Consider the following 24,998-nt stretch of genomic DNA (forward strand, 5'->3'; position numbering starts at 1 on the left):
AGGCTATATTGCACAGAAGTATGAATTTTCAGATGCCATTTATGCTTTGCAATGTCATACCAACACTAGTCATGGTTGCTCAGATTACACTTTATCCAGGTGATACTGAGGAAGACACACATTTTAATATAAAGGGAATGGTAATGTAATTTATTGAATAGCCTTCAGAAGACAGGAAAGACAAAAAAACCTGTCGGATGAGGCTTTGACACATCTCAGAAATGCAAGATTTTTCACATAAAATGTATTCCCGGCTATGCTGTCTAAGGCAATTTTAGATGACTCAGAAGAAAAAGTTGCCAGTAGTGGCCTGTGGAAGCGATTTAGGAGTTTAAGTCCTCACTCTGTTAAAAACCATACCTAGTACGCGACCTCAATTTTGTTTTCACTAGTATTTTCCTTTTACCTTCATAAATTCTGTCATTTTTATCACCATGTTTTCATACGTTCTTAACTGTTCAAGTCTTAAGCCTTTCCTTATGAAATTTCACCATATGTACCCATCTTTATACAATGATTTTTTCTTACAATGAGAAAATTTCTTTAAAAAGAAATAAGTACGTGATTCAGGGTATATACAAGTAGCTAACACAAGACTTGCACCTAGTATCAAATATTTCTGTTGAAATCTCCCCTGTAGTTTGTTGCCTACTACTGCACTTAGATCTTTTAAAACAATAACTTTTTTTTTACCCTTGAAACAGTTTGTTTCTTACCCATTACTGCACTCAGATCTTGTAACATATTATCCCTTGAATGGGTGTTTGAGGCTACCTTCTCATAAACTAAGTTTATTACCTTTTTCTTTTGCATTTAATCTCATTTTGTTGTCCCCTGCCATTTTTTAGGTCCTTTAGTAAGGAGAAAGGGGTAGAAAATACATTTATTTCAGTATAGGTTATCAGATCCTTTTTTTCTATGAGTAATGATTGTATCTAATGACTAATGACTACAGTCTAACGACTGTATGGTTTCCTGTCACAAACAGTTTGCCACCTTTTCTAAGCCTCTAAATGTCCTGTATTTCAGCCATTCAGAGCAAAAGTATCCTTTGACTCTGAAAATACCACCATTGTGAAGCACTTACACAAAAACAGATTATATGCTCACAGTATAGCGAGTATATATATACTCACCATATATACTCTACTACATAGTAGAATATATTCCAAAGAGTGAAAGAAATCAACAGTGCTTTACCTAAAAGGTTATGTGTTTTTCATAAATCCATGGTAAGAGTACAGGTTTGTTTCAACTGTGAAGGCCTGTTATCAAGAAATGCAATACCCTAATTGGTGATTATGAAGAAAAAGTGACACTAACTTAAGCCATTTTTTATTCCTGACAGTTGAGAATATGCAAATACTTGGCCAGCAACTGTGAACTAAATATACTTACATTACATATGTATTTATATATATTTATACATGAGTTTATGAGTTGCTAAGTCTCATTAGTGGATCATCATAACAAAATTAATGAAACTCTGCCTGTCTAAAAATAAAAACAAAACAAACCCCAAAACAAACCCACCTCCAAAACTCATCCTCCTCAACCCCATTTTATCAGATTTGAAACCAACGTGTATAGTACGGGAAAAGAAGGGAATTTGGATAATATTCATAGCAGAACAGTAGGACAGAAAATTTGAGCTGGTAAGTAAAAATTTAATATTATCTAGTTAAGTGTGGCTTAAGCTCATTAATAAATTTATTAAAAAGATCAATGCTACACTGAGATATTTATGTTATTATAAAATTTCTATGTAATTTTTCCAATAGACCAGAATTAAAGCACTTCTGGGTAGGTAGCCACCTGCCAGCCAGAACTGACAAACTATTACCAAGTCACCTCCCAAGATCTCTTTTGAGTAATTAAGTGCAATGAAATTTCTCTATTACAGGATGAAAATTTGTCCTTACATAACCTAGGTAATTCTTTTTTTTTTTTTTTTTTCGCATTTCTTCTCATTTTCTACTACCATTTTTAAGAAAAGAATAAAATGGGATACAGTGTCTGTCTTGGTAATATCATACAGAAGAAGACGACTCTCATTCTGGACAAAAAGCCCATAGCCTTTCTGGCTCCTGGAAATTTAATCTTTCATTTGGCTTTATTATTTTCCTCAGTGGAATCCAGGCAATCCAGGTCACACTCATCTTTATCCATTACATTCAAATTACATAAAATCCTTCCAGAGAAGTCTACTGATTTGTTGCAAATTTCCATAACTGCAGCTTGAAGTTAGGTGAATTCAGAGAATGTTAAAAGCTGCTTGCTTATGACTGCAACTTCTGCAGTAAAGCTTTTCATGGCTAAAGACCCACACTTGTTTGAATTATTTCCTGTTTTGTTGACTGTCACAAGTAATCCTGAAGACCCATTTATCTTCTCCGGCTGAATGACACTAGAATGCCTGAATGATGCAACTGCACCATTTACTTTACCTGATGCTAAGACAGAGATTGGATAATCATTAAAATGTTTCATTCCAAACTGACAACAATATCGGCTGATATCCACTAGGTCAATCAATATAGTACCAGTATCTTGGTACTAAAAATTCTATTGCTAGCAGCCACTAAAAATGTCTGTTCTTAACATCTATGTGTTTCTATTAAAAATATGGCATGTTCTGAAATTGTGGCAAGTAAAAAACAGAATTTTTCCATCAGAAATTCAATCTAGAATTTCAATCTTTCATTGTAAAAAGACCTACCATCATCTGCTGCTGCTGCAGATTGCAAACAGACACTTTCTATAATGCTTCATATCCATGGAAAAGAAGGCACTATGCTGGAGTTAACAAATTTCAGATTACTGTTGCAGAAGTATGAGGTTTTAAGTCCAAAGGTGTGAATCCTGTAAGAGCTGGTAACAGCCTCACTGGAGGTAGATTGATATACATGGAGTCTAGGATGGCACTGTCAAGACCATCCCCGCCACAGGTCCAAATTTAACTGACACCCAGAAAATTAAGGTATACCAGCTTCCAAGTCACTCATTCAGAATAGCTGCCCTTCAGAAGTATCTAAGCATCTTTATGTTCTATAAGCTAAAAAGTTTTTTTTTTTTTAAACAGTCGTTTGGTAAAAACAAGCTTACCGATCCTAGAAGTGTCAGCTCCCCCACCAGCCCATGCAGCTGAAATGGGTATTCATGCTACCACACCTAGGAGCTGGGCAGATCCAGCACTTCAGGTAGCCTAGTTTGCAGAAACCCTTCATACATGTTGGAGAAAGGAAGGCCTTGTTGTGTCTCAGTTCATGCTAGGTTTAAATAAAATGCAATTAAAAGCACTTATTTGTAAACAGACAATGGCAATTACAGATTTATGAAGTGTAAAGAAAGGAAAGACAAGATACACTAGGGTTCAGTATCTCTCTGCCTTACTCTGGGTGATTGGCTGCTCTTCCTGACAAGGCAACACTCAGGATTTTCAATGTTTATGCAACATTTACTCTAGAGCCTGCACTTTTCAGACAGAGAAAGTGAGGGGAGTCAGTTTAGGAGTCACGGCCTTGGTCTCTTCCGTGACTCACTGGCAGACTTGATGTAAGCACGTAAAGATTATACAAATGCACAATATCCTACTGCCTATTAACAGAGACTATAAAGTACAATAATCAACCACTATGGGGTGAAAGTGTTTGGAAGGATCGATTCCCAGTCACTTTCATCTAGTATAATCTAAGACACTGTCAGAGTAGGGACCAAACACTGAGGCATATGTGCACTCAAAGTTCATATAAGCAAGACAAACAAAGCAGCACATTACTAATTTTATTATTATTTTTAATAAATGAAAATTACAGGTCACATTGCAATGAGGGCAGGAATGTCTTCTCAGATGGCAATGCTCTCTCTGCATGTTGCATGAACTTCTCACTATTAAACTGTTTTTACACTATCAATCTTAAGAACGTTTACTGATACTGTTTGAATAAATACTCTTTTGGAAGTTTGCATGTTTTCAGGAGCGACTTCATATTTTAATAAATGACTCCACCAGTTAAACTTCTGCAAAACTTACAGGCAACATAGTCTGACAGAAATTGGAAGTATGTGGATATATAGATTTAGTTTTCCACAGAAGTCGGGTTTTACTGTAAATACCTGTGTCATGAAGAACAAACAGCTACAAGAAAGCAAAACCACAATAGAAAGAGATCTCATGGAACATTTTTTGGTCTACCAGTCTAGCCAAAAAGGCTTTTCCCGGCAACCTGACTGGATGACTTGATACTATATCATCACACACTGAAACCAAGGGTTTCATCCAGTAAAAATGAAGACATTTTCTCTCTAATTGTAGACAAATTAAGTGAATTATAATTTAAATACATTCTCCTGTGTCATTACTGTTGAAGATTGTTATTATGTCCTATAGTAATTATGGTATTTTTCACTTATCAAAAATCTAGATCCTGTATTACAAAGAGGAAGAACAGTATAAAAAGAAAGTGTTCTACAGTTGTTAATTTTCCTAAAGTATACAGTCAAGAAACTATCACGTTTTTAATACAACTTCGCAACTTCCATCAATTGCCTTATTTTTTTTTTTTTTTTTAAGGAATTTAATGTTGTTCTAACTTGCCTTTTATTCAACGTATGACTTTTATTAAAAAAATCTTCCTTGAAATAATTCATTTTTAGTTTTGTTGTATTAATAACAACATGGGCAAGAATACCACAGTACAGATTAAGAAAAACAATAGAACTTAACTGTATTTTAAAATAACAAAACAAAAGCAGTCACTAGAGGAAATTTTCAGAGTGGAATAGAACTTCCCAAAAACTCAAAAGCTGCACAGCAGTCTTAGTTTAGATGAATACATGGCATTCAATCTTGATAGGAACTAACTGTCACTAACCTGTTAAAAAAAATGCACTCTGAAATTACATTTACTCATTGGGAATGTAAGAATGTATTTCTAGTGGAACTTGTCTAGCAATTGTTCTTTCTGTAAACTACACTGGTGTCAGGTTTTTGCTGGCACCAATTTTAAACATTACTAAATGTCTACAGTATTGCTGTCTCAGTTTAGATCCAAGTGAAATTCAATGTCAACCTGCAAGTTTTTATCTACTAAGTTTCACACTAGAAATAAAAAAATCAACTTTTCTGTTTATAATGTTGTATAGAAAAATAACGTTATTAAAATCCTCATCAAATAACACTACACAATATTACTGTAAACACAGTTTTGTCCAAATGGATACTTTCCTCTAGCTAAATATCCTTAATCTGATATCCTTTACAAGCTCTCTTAAAAGCAGAGAATGAAGCTGAGGGAAAGATACTTAGTCATACAGTTTAATAATAAAACAAAGCTTAAAACCAACTTCCCAAAACAAGAGTTAACATAGTTCATTTGTTTATGCTGTTGTAAAATACCCAAACTTTATTTGGCAAGTATAGGCTGCTCTTTTCTGCCACGTTTATAAACTAATTTAATATTTCAAGAGGTATGCAAGTCAAATGCCAGCAATTACATCAGTCTACAGAGATGAACACTGTGAACTTGGCATTTTGTTTAGTCAATTAGATTAAATGAATTGTTTAATTTTGGAGGTTCCCATCTCATTCAGTAGCCACATTCGGGGAGAAACGTTGTTTTCACCATACATACAAAAAAGTTAGGAAGTCTGTAATCTTGTGACAATTTCAAAAGTAGTAGGTATTATGAAAGTAAAGTACAATTACAAGGATTCAAAAAAAAAAAAAAAAAAAAAAGCTACACAAAAGGAAAAAAACCAACCTCACAACATTATTCAGTGCAGAAAGCATGATAGCATGATGAGGCCAAAATTATCATTATTTGAATATTCTTTTCTCCTCAAACATCTTTTGGTTATTAATGTCAATGTTCACTCGGAATAGTACAATCTGTAATTTCACTCTGTACTGGCAATTTGTTCCACGCTGCTTTTCTAATATTAAAATAACAACCACATGCAATTTCAGGGTTAACATATTTCCAAGCAGTCCTGTGTTGGCTGGAACTATCTTCAGTTTTGAATTACTATCCTTGGTATTCACAACCATTGCCAATAGCCTTCGTTGCCAGATGAACTGTTTTTGCAAAAATTGAAGAAAAACAGCATTGCCTGCCAGAAGGGGACGCTATGCACAGCTAGCAGAAAGCTGCCTTATTTTCAGCTAAGCCTCTCTTCTTCCAGCAGGAGCTGGGGCCAGCAAGACTGCATGCAACCAAAGAAGCCAGGAAGGATATACTATATTCTTACAATGTTCCCACTGAAGACAGTGACTGACAAATGGATGCAATCCAGTTAATAAGCCCTACCTGCTAGATGCTGGTTTTAAATGGAAATGGAAACAGAAATGAATAATGAAGACAGAAGAACCCAGAGAGGTGCAGAAAGTGACAGAAGAGCACGAATACACAGAGCCATATATACAGCCTCTTTTTGTGTACTTCCAGACAGCATGAAAAGAAAAGAGTTCAGAGATTAGTCACAATTGAGTAAGAAAGAATTCCCATTCTTCATTACCTTTTCTGGTGTACCTTTTCTCCAGGAAAAGTACTCCTCCATCAGTCTTTTCTTAAAGTGCATAAGGAAGAAATTAAATTACCTTTTGACCCATCCTAGAGATCTTGATCCTAGCAGTCTTAGCGGTCTTTGTCTTGGCCTCCACAAGACAAACTTGCTATTTCACTTGCCCAAGGTGAGAAAAAAGAAAAAAAAAAAAAACAAACACCACCGCAACTGAACAAATACAGAACAAGACCACCATTTCCCATAGTTTCTAAAATCTGAATTTCAAGGAAGAAGTCAATTGTATCATATGTCAATCATGTCCTTAACAGCCTATTCATATCATTGCAGCATCTTTCATTAACATTACAAGCTCGAATCATTTTGTACATATGTGACGGGCAAAGGTGGAAAGCAGGGATCTGTCAAAAACACACGAAAAATAGGATTATTTTCACTACCTACAGTTTTCCTAATTGGCTGCCAGAACCTCCTGATCAAAATATTAGCATTTAGAGCACAAAATAAGTATCCAGCATGAATATATGAATTGAGCATACCTCCAAAATCAGTTTTCACCTTGTACTCTATTGGATCCAATTTTCTTATAGCTTACATAGATGCTAAGGTGTATCTGATCATCCTTGCCACTCTTTAACACTTTATCTATTTTTTTTTTTAATTTAAAATACAGTAGGAAGATGCAGCACATGGGAAAACAAGACAGTCAAACAGGAACACACTGTCTTCTGCCTGAAGATGCTGAATAACAAAACAGGATTTTCACACAGGTGTCTGCAGTAACTCCAAAATCCACCTTCTCACTGGTAGTAGCCAATTTAGATCCAACAAAAACCAAACAAATCAAATCTTTAATTTGCACCAATACTACATGCATTATTTTGCATTTATGTGTACTGGATTTCTTTGTCATTTTATTGAATGCTGCTCACTTTTATGGTATTGTTCTGCAGTGTTTTAGTGTAGTATCTGGCAATTTTGGATTATCAAGCTCTGTCAAATTAATTCTCTTTCTCTGAACCATTTCTAGCACTGATCCCCATAAAATGCCACTGCTAATGTTCCAGCACCATGATAGCTAGCCATATATTCCTCTCTTCTAGTTACCATGTCTTAACTCTGTTATAAAAACAAATAAACTTCCTTCTATTGATCAAAAGCTTTCCCTTCCCTTCCCAAACAGAGGCCTTGGTGAAAGAGGGCCAAGAGCTGTTTGGAAATTTAAGATGAGACAGTGACTCACTGGGCAACATCCATTTTATCTATTGATTTCTTCAAAGAACTCCCATTGATTTGCAGGGCATTACTTTCGTTTTCTAAAGGTACAATTATTCTGCCTCATCCTGCTCACCCACATGTTCACTAAATCCGTTGTTTAATAAAAGTGCCAATGAGTCTGTCCAGCACTGAAGTCATGTTTACATTAATATTACATTCCCAGAACAGACTTTATACATATTCTTTGTAAGCAGGAGGCAACTGTGGGGGAAATAAGGTTTTACACACAAAAGCAATCAATTAGAATAGAGTCATAGCAGCTGCAGTCACCATTCTGAATTAATTAGTTTCCAAGTGACTATAAAGAGATTTACAGTAGGTCTCCAATTTCTACCCTCCTCCCTTCCTCACACTCCCCCCTCATTCCACCGATTAAGAGGAAAGGAGAATAAAACTTTTACTACATTATTCAAGAAAAAAAAAAAAGTCAACTGTGAAGAATAATACATATAATTTCTGTTTTAAAATTCTTCAAGAGACAGGAGTCCCAAAATGGACAGCTGATTGAGGGGACTGAACCAGTTTAGTACAACTCCACCACACTGACTACGCAGACTCACTGTTTACTGCAGATATTCTTCTTAGCTGCTCCAAAATCAATTGAACTACAAAGAGACTGGCACACAGCAAGAGGTTGACTAGAACTGACTCACAGATGGTCCTTTTGTAACGACCATCGTATTTGGTGACTATGAGTGTACCACAGCATGGGATGGGTAAAATGTAAAGAAAACATATGCAGTGCTTACAGACTTTCTTTTCTCAGATTCAAATGAGTTACGGAAAAACATAACAAAAAGGCCCAAGGTAGTGAGCTACAGTGAAATACATGAGATGATGGAAGAAATTAACAACAGAAGAAATATACATTTGGAATATGCAGACATGTTTTCACAATGAGCACAGGAACATGCTGACACTTCTGTAGTTATTTTGAGTAACAATAACTAAGTGTTTTTGTTTGCTGTCACTGCTCAATTTTCATATAAATTAAGTCATATGGGTTGCATTATTATTTTTTGTTTGTTTTTTTTTGTACTACTGCAAAGGTTGCATCTTCACTAAAACAAGCAATAAAATTACCTATGCAGGACTTTGAAAGAAGATGAAGTCTCATCTGCAAGACATATTTTTAAAAAAGTGAAAATAGCTTATTTTGCATCCTTACAAAAAATAAAAAAAAAGTAAAATTCTTACACAAGACTTGAGGAAAAAGCTTCATCTGCAAGACAGATTTTTAAGATAGTTGACAACCTTTATTTAGAACTTACTTTAATATTTTCCTTAAGTTGTCTCAAATCCAACAAAATGCTTGCCTTTGTGATCTGTTTTCACTTTGTAACTAAGAATCTAGTGTGCATATGAATAAAAGCACGTAACTGCTTCTATTTAAGTATCTCATCAATGATAAAGGCTTGAAAATGAAGGTGGTGATATATTTAATGTCTTTTACATTTAAGAAATACAGACCATCTTTTTATGCAGTCCAAAGCAGTATTTGGTGTAAAAAAAATCATTACTTCTATTATCATAATGCAATAAAACAGTAGGAATGGTTGTCATTTTTTTTCTCATCCCAGCTTGAAATTGTACAGAATAACCCTTTTCCCCCACATTTTCCTCTCTTTTTTTTTTTTTTTTAATAAACTCTAAGTATTTGTTTATGCTTGCCATCCAGAAAAGCAAACAAACTAACAAAAAAAAAAAACAAACAGACAACACAAAAACCCAACAACCACCATAAAAGTTTTCTCTGTCAAAATTATTAAGTTTGCTTAGTTAAGATATCTTGCCACCTGGAAAGTAAAACACAACAGCTATTTCTAGACTGGCTTGGGAAAGCAGTTCTCCTAAACATGAGATTTCTCGTTGTAGCATAAACATGAAGTAATGTATCATTGAAAATAATATCAACTGCCATAAAGTTTAAGAACAGAACAAAGTTTGCGATTATACCAACCTACCTTCTTGCTGTTTTGAGGATCAGGAAAAGGGGGTGGGTAGCAATACTCAAGAAAAGTGGGTACTACTGAGGAGCCATGGTTAAGTAGTGTCTTTACAAAGTATTCCCCTTTTCATATTCTCAGTTATCAGGAATATCAAGAGCCAAGCCTCAAGCCACATTAACTCTGGGAAAAAGGAATCCCAATAGACAGTCATTCAACTCATCACTCTTCTCTATACTTTTACTCCACCTCAGCCATGTTTTTAATCAAAACAAATGTTTTCATTTAAAAAAAAAAAAAAAGAAAAAGAAAAAAAGCGTTGTTATCATTTGCTTCTTAGGACAAGCTTATATACATAGAATCACACAATCATTTGGGTAAGAGAAGAGCTTCAAGATCTTCAAATCCAACCATCTCCCAGACCTACCAAGTCTCATCTCTACACCATGCCCTTTAGTGTTATGATTCGCATATCCCTTACATACCTCCAGGGATGGGGACACCGCCCCTGGGCAACCCACTCCAATGCTTGACCGCTCTCTCTGTGAAGAAGTTTATCCTCATATCCAATCTAAACCTCTCTGGCACTACTCGAAATCACGCCCTATCACTTGTCACCCCAGAAAAGAGACCAACACTCTTGCTACAATACCTTGCTCTGTATTCTAACGTCAATATAGTGTTTCTTAATTTCAGAAAGAGAAGGAAAAAAAGTCATTTGTAAAAGAATTTGTTTAATATCAGAAAGTTGTAGCACTTTTGAATGCTCAATAACTTATTGAGGAACTATCTCCAGAAGAATTTCACAGAAGAGGAATTCCATGGAACATCATAAATATAATAAAGAGTATCAGTGAGCACATTCGATGACATATCATCTCACATATCACAGTCAGAAGGGGAAGCCGGAGAGAGAACACACTGCAGAAGTAAAGGTTCGGGTTTTGTCTCTTTCAAATTACAGCAAACAACACTTTTACAGTCTAAACTAATGTCCAAGATACTTTAATAGTCATATAAAATATTCAAATACAGAAATACATGATGGTTGCTTCCTGATCTCCAGTCATGAGACACTGATTGCCACACAAACCTCTCTGCCATTTTTGCATGGCAAAAGGCCATTTATTTACCCCTTATCTGAAACAAGTTGACTTGCTGGTAATACCAGTTCAATAGTACGAACTGGGACAGAACAGAAAGTCTACAAGTTTATCCATTACAGCAGTATCAAATACCATTGTCTAGCCACGTGCAGGTACAGTAGTACTGCACACTGTATATTCTCAAGCACTTTGTCTACCTGCTTGTATTCAATATTGATTATGATGCTCTTCTACACACTCTTTGGAAGGTGAATGTATGGTATTGTATGGTTATTTGTGCACATAAGCATGCAACTCTATTGACTTATTCCTAAAGATATTTTTAATGAGGAAAAAGAACAGGTGACAGGATGACATAGCTTTCACACCCAACAAAAGCTAAAATATTTCACTGTACATTTACATTTTTACCTCTCCTAACTTTAAAATCCCTCCTGCTTAGGACTGCATAATGATATGATTATGTAGATTGGGAGAGACCTCCAGACCTAGTCCAACCTTCTTCCCAAACAAGCTCCAGAGAAGATGACTGCTCAGAGCCCTTGAATTCTGAACACCTCCAGTGGCTAAGATCCCACATTCAGGTTGTGACTCGAGCCTATTGCTCACCATTCTCCCACTGGATACCTCTAAGAAAAGCCTGGCTTACCTCCTAGGCTATAGTAGGTAGTTGCAGACAGCAATAAGGCTTCCCCTTAGCTTTTTTTTCCCTGACGAGTGAACACAGTTCTCTCCTTGTACTTGCCAGCTATACACTCTTCCTAATGCAGCTCACAATGCAGTTAATATTCCTTGCGACAGAGGCACTTTTGCATGTCATGTTCAATTTCTTGTCCACCAGGGTGCTGAGGTCCTTCTCCACAAAGCTGCTTTCTAGCCAACTGGTATCCAGTCTCTAATTTTGCATGGAGCTATTCCATGCCAAACACAAGACTACATTTTTGCCTTTCTTGAACATGTGGCTCCTCTCAATGAGCTCATTCCTCTACCCTGTACAAATCACCCCAAATAGCAGCCCTGCCTTCATACATATCATTTACACTCCCCAGTTTGGCATCATCCTTGAACCTGCTGAGCGTAAACCCCATACCACCATTTAGGACATTACTATAACACTAGCCAGTATCGGTAGTAGCATAGCTCCTTAGCGGACACCGCTTGTAACCAGCAACCAGCTGGCATGTCCCACCACTGATTACACCACTTTGAACTTGACAGACCAAACAGTTTTCCACCCAGTCTTATTGCCGGTTGCCTAACTCTCAGAATCCAGAACTCCACCATCACATGGTCACTGTAAAGGAGGCTACCCTAACCTTCATATTCCTGACCAGTTCTTTCCTGTTTCTATACACCCAGTCTAGCAGAGAATCTCTTTTCATCAGATTCTCGATCACCTGTGTTAGAAAGCAATCATCAACACTACCTGTGTGCGTCTACATTCTCCCAAGCAGTCTGTCCTTGTTTCCACTTTTGGTGGACTGTGTATGTGTTTGGGATCAGTTATGAGCTCGCTGTTCATCCATGCTGTCTTCTGCATTATGTTAGGTGTTTTCTACTTGAAAGAGCTTTCCATTTCAGTCATGACAAAACTAGAGGTATCGGTTAAATTAATACTCAGTTTTTATGGCAAATATAACCTGTCTTATAAGGGCATACATTAAGCAGAAGAGCAAAGCAATGCTATAGACAAAGTAGAATGTGCTGTGATGAACTCTAGGAGTATAATTCAGTGTTTCCTAAAATTGCCTGATATGTTGCACATGTATGCCTTAAGTAATGTGCACATGGGTCCATCCATCACTCAAAGCACCAAATTTCCTGTATTACTGCAGAGAAGCACATCATGCATTCCTAACAAGTGAGACACTTGCCAAAGCATGGACTTGCACTACTCTACTGAAGCAGAGCTGAAGGACTTCAAGTTCTACCCTTTCCCCCTTCACTGCAATGGTCTGAAAGTGGCATCCGGCCCATGCCATTGTGAAAGCAGGACCCTTCTGTTTTTCCTTAAGAAGCAACAAGGACCCCTCCTAAAATGATTATACATTAGAGTTTAAGAGTTTCCCACTACTCTTTCAGAAACCTTTAGAGGTTAAAGATTTTGTAATGTTAATATGAAAGTCTGCTATCTATTATGAAATAAAATATGCAAGATTTGTTGGAAACATATGCTGGGAAATAAAACAAAAAGCAAAACTGCAAAAAGGTACTCTAGTCCTCATTCTTACCTAAGACAATATTACAGTGAGATATTAACTGAAAGCAAGGCTACATAAGATGAAAATATTAACTAAATAGGGAAACACTACTGTTGTAAAAAAAAAAAAAAAAAAAAAGGCTTTTTGAAAAAGCATGACATTTCAGGATACAAAAATTCCATTCAAAAAGTCAGTATTAAAAACAAAATCTATTACGCTCCATAGGCCTTTTGTTCAGGACTAGATAACCAGCTTTTTAACCAGGCCAGCCTTTCTCATCCACAACACTATTACTTTCATGAAACTGGATGATTTTTGTTCCATTGCCAAAGATGATAAAAACTTCAGACTGAACTTCTACCTTTAAAAAAACAGTTTGGCTTTCAAATGCCTGACTATTACTGGAGTTCATACTTCTGTTCATATCTTGTTAAAATACAAGCTTAAGAAAGAATAAATTACAACAAAGTCTTATTTTTTCCTATTTCTTTTGTAACAAACTCATTGTTTTACAATAAATATTGTGGTTTAAGTATACTAGAAAAAACACAAAACATTGATGCCCATCTATATGAAGGGTTGTAAGGAGGACCCGGGAAACTACAGGCCTGTTAGCCTGAACCCGGTGCTGGAGAAGGTTATCAAACAGGTCCTCTTGAGTGCAATCACACAGCACACGTGGGACAACCTGGGCATCAGGCCCAGTCAGCATGAACTCATGAAAGGCAAGTCCTGCCTGACCAACCTCATCTTCTATGACCAGGTGACCTGCCTGGTGGATGAGGGAAAGGCTGTTGACATAGTCTGCCTAGACTTCAGCGAGGCCTTTGACACACTCCCCCATAGTATTCTCCTGGAGCAGATGGCAGCCCATGGCTTGGACAGCTACACTCTGGGCTGGGGTAAAAACTGGCTGGATGGCTAGGCCCAGAGAGTGGTGGTGAATGGAGTGAAATCCAGCTGGTGACCAGTCACCTGTGATGTTCCCCAGGGGTCGGTGTTGGGGCCCATCTTCTTTAATATCTGTATTGATGATTTGGATGAGGGAAATGAGTACACCCTCAGTAAGTTTGCAGACACCAAATTGGGGGGAAGTGTCAACCTGCTAGAGGGTAAGAAGACCCTGTGGAGGGACCTGGACAGGTTGGGTCAATGTGCAGAGGCCAATGGGATGAGGTTCAACATGGCTGAGTACCGGGTCCTGCACTTTGGCCACAACAACCCCATGCAGTGCTGCAGGCTTGGGGCAGAGTGGCTGGAAAGCTGTGCAGAGGAAAAGGATCTGGGGGTGCTGGTCGATGCTCACCTGAACATGAGCCGGCAGTGTGCCCAGGTGGCCAAGGAGGCCAATGGCATCCTGGCTTGTGTCAGGAACAGTGCAGCCAGCAGGAGCAGGGAGGTGATCATCCTCCTGTACTCTGCTCTGGTGAGGCCTCACCTTGAGTGCTGTGTTCACCTTTGGGCCCTTCAGTACAAGAAGGACATTGAGGGCCTGGAAGATATCCAGAGAAGGGCTAAGAAGCTGGTGAAGGGAACACAAGTCCTATGAGGAGCAGCTGAGGGGACTGGGGTTGTTTAGTCTGGAGAAGAGAAGGCTCAGGGGAGACCTCATTGCTCTCTGCAACTGCCTGAAAGGAAGGTGTGGGGAGCTGGGGGTCGGTCTCTTCTCACAGGTAACCAGTGATAGGACTAGAGGGAATGGCCTCGAGTTGTGCCAGGGGAGGTTCTGGTTGGAAGTGAGGAGACATTTCCTCTCAGAAAGAGCAGTCAGGCATTGGAACAGGTTGCCCAGGAAGGTGGTGGAGTCACTGTCCTTGCGGGTGTTTAAGGAAAGGTTGGATGTGGTGCTTAGGAACATGGTTTTATTACTGGTAGGGTGATGGTTGGACCATATGATCTTGGAGGTCTTTTCCAACCTTAACAATTCTGTGAATATCAAATTATTTTTTTCTTCAGGAATAATTTTCAGGACAGAGAATGCATAAGCATCCATTTACAAGCAATTTAATAATAGTTGTAATCAACTGCTGCTCTTTTCTAACAATTGGAAGATAATTTCCTTTCAATCTTATCAAATAGCCTTTTGCCCATGTATCACTAATTCTCCAAATGAAATATTGCAATAGCAACAGGTGCCATAATAACAGTATTCCCTGTGAGGTATAGGCTAGTCCTAAATACACAGTAAAGCAACTACATTAAGTTACATTAAGATCTAATTTCAGCAAAAAAAATGTAAACAGTTCAAAGTAAGTTGCCCACTGCTAATAATTTGCTAGACTATCAGTCATAATTCTGCAAAAGATGCTTAAAAAATACTACAGCTTCATAAATAGGGTAAGAAATACTCTACGATTGATAATAAACCTGCTCTGGCAGTACCATCAAACCTGAAAATTAAAGAAAATCCTGTACATATGTACAATTTTCTCTTTCAAGAAAGTGAAATCACAGTTGAAAGACTAGAAAGATCATACTGTTCTTCCCTCCCCAACCCCCCCATCTTTCATGAATTGTTAAATAAATATTTTGTATGGATTTGGCAAAAGAAATTCTGAAGAACTCAAAAAACAGTGTTTTACTCCAATAGCTTTGAGAACTCCTGCAAACAATTAACTCAGTCCTGCAACCACGTAGCTAGAATTTTTAACTGCTCTCCCTTCTCACAATGTATGTATCTTGTTGTGCCTGAGACATTATTACTTGTATTTGCCTATTAAGTTCTTTTAAATCTCCAGTTCTAACAATCAAAACACACACAACTAGAAATTAAATGTCATTCTAACAATAACATAACAATATAAGTGTTTTTTTTTTACATGCAGCCCAGCACCAAAATTTCTTACATTTTCAATATATGCAGTACTGTCAATGAATGAATATGTAGAATTTTTAAAAAGTATACACAAAAATAGATACAGTATTTAACCTGAAAAGTGAGTATCTAATTATGTCCCACTCCTAGGAATCTGTATATTTACAGTGAAATTATGTCATCAGTGTCTTTCTGGGTGTACTTGAAGATAGGAAAAAGCACACTCAAGAGTTAGTGGTAAGGCAACAATTACCAAATGACAGCAATTATATTCCTCTCCCTGTAATATCAGATGGTAATTAGTAAAGACTCAAGCTAGAAAGAGAAGTTAAGATCTTTAATTGAAAGTTCACTTTTATATCATTCTAAAGGAACTGTAGCCCTCAGAAGTCCTCCTGAGCTGCAGGCAATTGCTAACAACACATGAGCCATTCGGAAATTTTCTTTTTCCTCGTTATTGTTGTTATAGTCCAGATGAAAGATAACACCTCCTCCAAGACAGTGAAAAGGTTTCTTGGTTTAATGGTAGATGAATGTATAAATATAATTCTTAGAAAGACAAAGAATTCTCCCTCACTGGTATTTCAACCCCTCAGCTTTTTTTTTTTTTCCCCTCAGAAAAATTTAAGTTATTGCATTAAAAACTTTAACAACACAGACAAATGTGTCAAGGTCCCAGTGTTTCAGTCTTTCTTCCCACAGCTGGAAACAAATTATTTTTGAAATGTAACTCTACTCTTACTCCTTCTGAGAACATCAGCATAACTTAAGTCCTTCACAAATGACACTGTCCGCACTGTCTGTGCCAGCAGTTCCCATAAAGTGCTATAAGCTGGTGTTTGTTTTTTTTTTTCTCCTGGATATGTGGGAGGGGAAAGATGTTCCTGATGTCTTCTTGACTGATGGAAGAAAAATGTGTATTTATAAAGTGTACTCTCTTTGGCAACGGTGGGAAAAACTCAGAAGAAAAATTATACTATTTTCCTTCTCTGGGATTTTCAAAGATGTATTTTTTTTCCCAATCTTCACAAACCCTTCATAGCTTTTGCAACTATTAAAGAAGTTCTATATGCTCTAAGCAGTCATCCCAAATAATCTTTTATCCATATATACACATGCTGTCAGATTCTGGTGTAACATCCGCTTTCTGGCTCCAAGCCGCTTTGGCCAGAGTAAGTATTTTTTTGTTGCCGTCTTTTTCTCTAGATTTACAGCTCAGTATACTCCTTAAGTGTAAACATTCAGTAAGAGAGAAGGTAGAGATTTTTCTTACATAAAATGATGAATGAGTAGAATTTCATGGACTATTTCTGTTAATTATAAGGAATACGACCACTTTTTACTTTCTGGACACACTGTCGGTTTCAAAACAATTTGTGTCTCCTCTGACAAGTGCTTGGGATCCACACATCAAAACTGCTGAATTAGTCTGGATTACACAAACCTGCTTTAAGTTAAAACTTTGTAGAGTATTAATCAATGTTCCTTATTAACCATTTCTATTCTTTCTTTCCTAAAAATGAGAAAATACCTTATCATGTTATGTGAGGAGTTATTTCTAAAACACCGATCATAGGATCAGTAACTTAAAAGAAAGGTTGCTGGGTGTGATGTTTCACTGGTAAAGAAACGCCCATTATGACAGAGAATTTCAATGATTTATGTGAAAGCTGTCTTGTTTCTCCACTATGGTGAATGAGGAAAATTTCTATGCCAACTCTGAAAAGATCTCAGTCTAGAAATCAAAAGCGGTGAAAAAATATGTAAACAACTAGAGCCTTTTAGGCTGTGATTCATAAGAAAAGAACAGGAATCTTTATTTCATCTAAGAAACAAATGTACTCTAGAGCCGTAACTGTCTACTTATTCTTTTTAAAAGATGAAAAAACAAACCAAACAACAGGAGATGCAACCTTTTTTGCTATTAAAATACTACCAATATAATATGGGTACTTTTAACACAATAAAGACCACTAACAGCATGATTTCAGGCAACTGAGATCATTTAATAGCTGTTTGCCTGGGAAGTGGGAGAGCTTTTCTTCCTTCTCAGCTGCTCACTTGGAAGTCTCCTCACTCTATATAAACTATTTCAAAGCAAGCTTTGTTTGCCTTTAGCTCTCCAAATTACAAATCTACCCTCCCTCAACAATCAGTCTTCAAGCACTTACAAGTCCTGCACTCAGGAAACTTATGTAGCATTAATGAATCACTACTGACAGCTGAGGTTCTCCCTTAATTCCACATGGCTCATTCTCTGCTTGACCAAACAACAACCTCACAATGAAAGGTCTTTTTCAAAGCAGTGTTTCACAGTACTAGTAACAGAACCAGCCTTTTATCTCAAGGCACCTCTGTTTACAAGCCTGGTTACCCTTCCAGGGAAACGGACAGGCAGTCCAGGAAGGTAACTCAGTCCATTCCACATCTGATTCTTTCTGGAGATATTTCTGTACCCATTTATGATACAGAAACCAGAAAGCACTGAGTTTTTTTAACTGACATTGCAAACTACCTAGAATCAGGTGGGATAAGTCTAACTGCTGCTGTTCACTGCAGGTGTATGGTGAAAAAAGCAGACACATTAAAAAAACGTACACCAACAGAAACATCTCTAATGTACGTGGTCAATACAGTTTGAAGTACAGGCAGCCTTCAAGATGTCTGCGTGAGCCAATCCTGGAAGTAAAAGCACTATGCAGACAAAGAAACACTTCTGTTGCTTGACTACTGCTTAACACTATAGTACAGTGATAACCATTTCCTTTCCCCCTTTATTTATTTGTGGAGACTCTTTTTCAAATACTATGCTAAAAAACTCTGTGATTCCACCTGACAAATAAAGCAGTTCTTAATGGTCAATGAAGCCTCTTCATTTGTCAGCTTTTTTTGAAGACCAGGATGAAAAATAAACAAATAGGTAAGGGCAATCGCTACTGTTACCAGGAAAAACAAAACAAAAACAAATCATCAAATAAAACTTCTGTAATTTAATACGAAAACAGCTTTCTTGGCCTATAATCTTGTGCTCAGACCTCATGAGTATAATATATACCTCCTGTCAACACAAAAAATTGTTAGCATTACCTGCTAAAATTGAGATATAAGTAGTACAGAACATTGTCAAGTTAAAAGATACCAAAACAGCAACGGACAGCAAGCTGGAAGATGAAAAAGGCCTGAATCAAGCGCTACCAGTCCCTTGCAGCTACAATTTCAAAAACTAGTACAGAACTTTAAAGATGAAAGTAGTACACTACTGGCATCACATTTAAAGCGACAAAAACTGACAACAATGATGCTATGGTCGGGCATATAAAGCACCATTTGCACTTCTAAGTGGCATGAGAAATTTATTTCCTGCACTTTAACTGTCACAGTAGAAACTTCAAGCACGATTCATTTCTAAACAGATTCAAGTTTTGTTTGGCAAACTTAAGACCCAAATTGTCTTAACACCTTGACAGATGCACCAAACAAACACAGAAATATGGAAATGTTCATAATTTTCCAGCTGTGTTACAGTAATGGCCAAGCTGACTTTGGAAATACTTCAGCTAAGTTTCAGTAATGCAGTCCTAGAAAACAAAGCTTTTAATTGTTAAAATTAATTCATTTTAATATTTAAATATCTAAATATGGTATTACCTTCATAGCATGGATTTCTTCTATTAATCTCTCAACTCGTTTTTGGTTCTTTAATTTGAGGTCTTCTGAACCCCTGTAAATGAAGTCTGTCTTTATTAAAAAAAATCTGACTTCTCTTCACTTTTTTCTTCCAATATGGTGATACTAAGTAGCAAACTAAAAATATCACAAGAATGAGCACAATTCACATTCCCTTGCTGTTAAATAAAAATTTTAGCAGAGTTGAACATAATATAATGCTCCTACTGTTCAGAACAGAGGAAAACACACAAAATTTAGCAAAATAATCAGAAAGACAAATGTTATTTACTAGGTAAATACATGGTAATTACAATTCCAAACAGTAATAAGTAGGAGACACTGTTATCTCAAATATGATTACATTTTAAGATCTGTAGTACTTAAATATAAACATTCATTGGGTGGGCCTGTTTCTTATTTTTCACGATTTGCTAGGTTTGTGGGAAAACAGTATGTTCAATTTACACTTTGAACACAGTAACAGAGTTATCTTATGTTGTCTCCAGTGAAAAACATCACCAGTCACTTTGGGCCAATCTACAAATATTGTTTTAATTAACTTAATTAATATAAACTATTACAAAATAAGTATTATTTATATAACAATACATACTAAATATTTCTTAATATAAAATATTGCAGACAACTGCAGTGAGAAAATATTGGACAACTTACGTGCAATAGTAGAATAACCTCAAAGATCAGGTTTGATGCTTTCAAAAGCACCATAAAAAGTTGTGTTGGGATTAACTTCAAATATGCTAAATATGTTTAATAAATTTTACCCCTATTCTACTTTACAAAACTACTTTTTAGTTGGTATTTTGATTCTATCTAAAATAAAGAAAAAATAAGACTAATAAAACATATACATCAGAGTGCCTTCAGTTTTCTATGTAATAAATGTTTCTCCCTGTTATTTTGGAAGACATTTCAGATACTGACTCATTTATAAATACACAAACAAGAACACTGATATTTAAAACTGACTTTTTCAACTTCAGCTTCCCAATGTGTCTGGTTAGTCTGCGAATAGTCAGGACTCGGACTTTCTTCACATCTTTTCTCATCTTCACAACCTGTCAGAAAGATGGAAGACATTATAAAGATTGTGTTCCTTGATCAATTTCCATATACAATACATTCATTGCACTGATTTAAATTTTAGAAATTAGTTCAACAAAAAAACATTCTTGAAAACAGAGTGCATTCCCTTGCTACCCAAACCCAAGTTCAAGTGAATTCAGATTTCATTTAAAAATCAAACTGCTTCCATAAACAGAGGAAGAACAACCAGCAGTCTAAAAATGTGTCTGAGGTCTCAACAGAAGACAAGACATTCCTAACTAGCCATACTTTAATATTATTCTTTGAGCTAGACTGAGCTACATATTTGTAAAGACTCACCTTTTGCCTTCACTTTATTTTTGTCCTGGTGAAACAGCACCAGTACTTTTCCATTGTTAAATATTATGTAAAAGCATTTTGTTATGAAACATTTTGAAAGATATAAGGAAAGACTCCCAAGCTAAACATTATCTGTTATAGAACAGATTTTGTGATGCAAAAATCTTTTTATGTATTCGAATTGTTGAAAAATTGATTATATGAACCTGTTGAAAATAAAATCAAAGTGATTTTCAACTTGCTACACTCATTTTCAACTTTACACTGCCTACTTCCCAAAATGTATTTCAAAATAGAAAGTATTAAAGAAAAATGATAGAGATGTTCTGGTCTTGCTTCTCTCACACTAAGAGGTGCAGAATTGAAACTATTAGTAAAAGGTGGTACAAACAGAAAAATCTCTAGAATCTTTTGCTGTAAAGTTCCATCATGGGAAACCTTAGGCTGAGATGTTGCCTTCACAATGATGAACATTTTGAAGAGACAGGGACTTGATACTGACTTATGAAAGTGCTTTTTTAAGTCACAGAATCACAGAATTGTAGGGGTTGGAAGGGACCTCAAGAGATCATCAGGTCCAACCCTCCTGCCAAAGCAGGTTCCCTCGAGCAGGTTGCCCAGGTAAGCATCCAGACAGGCCTTGAATATCTTTAGAGGAGACCCCACAACCTCCCTGGGCAGCCTGTCCCAGTGCTCCATCACCCTCACCGTGAAGAAGTTCTTTCACATGTTGGTGCAGAACTTCCTGTGATCCATTTTGTGGCCATTGCCCCTTGTCCTGTCCCCACAAACCACTGAAAAGAGGTTGGCCAAATCCCTCCGTCTCCCACACCTCAGGTATTTATACACATTGATGAGATCCCCTCTCAGTCTTCTCTTCTCAAGGCTGAAAAAAACCCCAACTTTTGATATATCTGAATCACTATCTAAATATGAAAAAGATTTCATATTTAGATTTACAAAATATGAAATATTAAAGCATTAAAAATACATTGTTCCTGACAAAAAGCTAAATTTGTCTTAAATTCAAGCAGTATGGTTCAAAAGAAATTTTTAAAGAAGGGTAGAAAGGAGGATGTGGGGAATTGTGGACCGGTAAGCATCAACTCTGTGGCTGGGAAGACCATGGAACAGGCCCTCCTGGAAGCAATGTAAAGGCACGTGCAAGACAAGGAGGTGATCTGACACAGCCAGCACGGCTTCACCAAGGACAAGTCGTGCCTGACCACTCTGGTGGCCTTCTATGATAGACTGACTGCCTCAGTTAACAGGGGATGATCAACCAATGGCATCTACTTGAAATTCTGCAAAGCCATGCACACAGTCCCAAATGACATCCTCATCTCCAAATCTGAGAGATTTGAAGGGTGGACCATTCAGTGGACAAGGAATTGGCTGGATGGCTGCATCCAGAGGGCTGCAATCACTGGCTCTTTGTCTAGCGTGAGGCTGGTGACAAGTGCTGGGACCTGTACTGTTATCTTACCTTACTGTTATCTTACAACATCTTTACTACAACTCAGATTGAGTGCACCCTCAGCAAGTTTGCAGATGACACCAAGCTGAGTGGTGCAGTCAATACAACAGAAGAAAGGGATGCCATCCAAAGGGACCTGGACAAACAGGCTCATGTGAACCTAATGAGGTTCAACAAGTCCAAGTGCAAGGTGCTGCACCAGGGTTGGGGCAATCCCAGACATGAGCATGGACTGGGAGAAGAACTCATTGAGATCAGCCCTGCAGAGAAGGATTTGGGGGCTCTGGTGGATGAAAAGCTCAACATGAGCCAGCAGGGTGTGCTTGCAGCCCAGAAGGCCAACTGGGTCCTGGGCTGCATCAACAGAAGGTGAGGGAGGGGACTGTCCCCCCTCCTTTGCCTTCATAAGGGCCCACCTGAAGTGCTGCATCCAGGTCTGGAGCCCCAGCACAAGAAGGATGTGGACTTGTTGGAGAAGGTCCAGAGGAGAGCTACAAAGATGATCAGAGGGCTGGAGCACCTCTCCTGTGAAGAAAAGCTGGGAGAGCTCAGGATATTCAGTCTGGAGAGGAGAAGGCTCTGGGATGATCTTACTGCAGCTTTTCAGTACTTAAAGGGGGCTTATGAAAAAGACAGAGTGACTTTTTCCCTTAGCAGCCAATGACAGGACGTGGAGTGATGGCTTTAAACTGAAAAAAGGGAGATTTAGACTGGATGTTAGAAGGAAATTCACTCAGAGGGTGGTGAGGCACTGGAAGATGTTGCCCAGAGAAGCTGTGGATGGCTTTGTCCCTGGACTAGGCCCTGGCCACCCTGACCAGGGCAGGAGGGTTGGAACTGGATGGTCTTTAACCCCTTTACGATCCAAGCCACTCTATGAAGTTGGCAGCTCTTTCTTGAGGAAATACTTTACTTCCAATTTCTCAGAGGCAACATCAGACTGACTGTGTGCTGCCCAAATACCTAACAGTTGCCATCAAACCAGTTCCACCAAGAATATTGGCATTACAAACCTGCAACAAGCTAGACCAAAAGCAAACAAAAATTTTCAAAGTCCCTGTAGGAAAATATAGTAATAAACTATGATGTGAAGTTCAGGACCACAAATTGAGAAGATTATTATTTTTTTAAATGCATATTCTGAACACTTAATTATCTTTGTAGCTAAGTTACCTGCACAAGCAAGCATTTAAGTCCTAACTGTGCTCAGTAGTAGCTCTACCGAAGGCTGAATCTGTTAGAATAAAACAATTTATAGGGAGAGGACCTTTGAATACAGGTCCCAGCACTGTCACCTCTAAGAAGAAACACATTCAGTAGTGCTTCTGCTAAAAGGAGTGGAGGGAAACTCTTCTGGGGTAGTTATTCACACTTGCACAAATAAAAGTGAAAAGGTGTTGTTTGGGGACAGGCAAGATGACTTCACGAAGGGCAAATCATGCCTAAATTGTGGCCTTCTAGGACAGAGCAACAGCATCGTTGGACAAGGGAAAGCAACCTGGACTCGTGTAAAGCCTTTGGTAACAGTTCCCCACAACATCCTCGTCTCTAAGTTACAGAGATCCAGTTCTGGGGTCCCCACCATAAGAGAGACATGGGTAAGTTAAAGAAAGTTCAAAGGGAGCCCTGAAAAAACGATCAGGGAGCTGGAGCACCTCTCCAAGACAGGCTGAGAGACTTTAGCCTATAGAAAAGAAGTTTTCAGTGGAGGCCTTATAGCTACCTTCTAACACCTAAAGGCAACCTATAAGAAAGACGGGAAGAGACTCATTACTAGGTAATGTAGTGACAGGACAAGGAGTAATGGTTTTAAACTAAAAGAGAGTAGATTTAGATTAGATATAAGGAAGAAACTCTTCACTTCTTGGTGGTGAGGCTCTGGAACAGGCTGCCCAGTGAAGCTGCGGATGCCTCCCCTGTGGGAATGTCCAAGGCCAGGCTGGATGGGGCTTTGGGCAGCCTGATCTACTGGAAGATGTCCTTGTCCACAGCCAGAGGTTTGGAGCTAGATGGTCCCTTCTAATCCTAAGAATTCTGTGAAAAGGGTAAGAAGGTTTTTGGGCCAAGAATGACTGACATTTAAGATCGGTGTCCTGTTCTAAAATCTGAGTATCAGAAGTCAGTACTTTACCCAGGCGAAAAAAATCCTAAGGCCTACAGAGCACTTATACATCAGTGAATAGTAAAAGCCACAAGCACCAAGCCAAGTCTATGCTAAATAACTACACTGTTTAAGTTTCCACGCACTAAGGAAAAAATGCTTAAGATTACCATTTGCCATCTTGGCATGTAAACATATCTCTTTATATGATATCGAGGGGAATTATCACTTTTTTTTTTTTTAAAATAGAGCAACAGTTCACTGTAATACATCATCTTGTAAATGGAGGAGACAAAATGAACCTTCTGGTTGAATACGTCTTAAATACTAAATACATTCAAAAAGATGAAAACTGGGTATGCATGCTTCAAAGGAAGATGTTTTTCTTTTGTTTAATGACTATTAAAAGCATCTCCAAGCTACAAACACATTTGAATTCAAAGAATTCATACAATAACTTAACATGGTAGTTACTG

The 24,998-nt window shown here is 37.6% G+C and overlaps 1 protein-coding gene across 2 annotated transcripts in view; it reads right to left on the minus strand.

The window, feature by feature from the left end:
• SRFBP1 (serum response factor binding protein 1) overlaps window positions 1-24,998 on the minus strand; it is a 75,326-nt gene that overhangs the window by 27,821 nt on the left and 22,507 nt on the right. For both annotated transcript variants that reach the window (XM_084503008.1, XM_084503007.1), the window contains 2 exons: window positions 20,528-20,616; window positions 19,517-19,589 (listed from right to left, as the gene is read on the minus strand). In XM_084503008.1, coding sequence (XP_084359134.1) covers window positions 19,517-19,589; window positions 20,528-20,616 — 162 coding nt within the window. The remainder of the gene's footprint in view (window positions 1-19,516; window positions 19,590-20,527; window positions 20,617-24,998) is intronic.

Source organism: Aythya ferina, assembly GCF_964211825.1.
Source record: "Aythya ferina genome assembly, chromosome: Z".
NCBI lineage: Eukaryota > Metazoa > Chordata > Aves > Anseriformes > Anatidae > Aythya > Aythya ferina.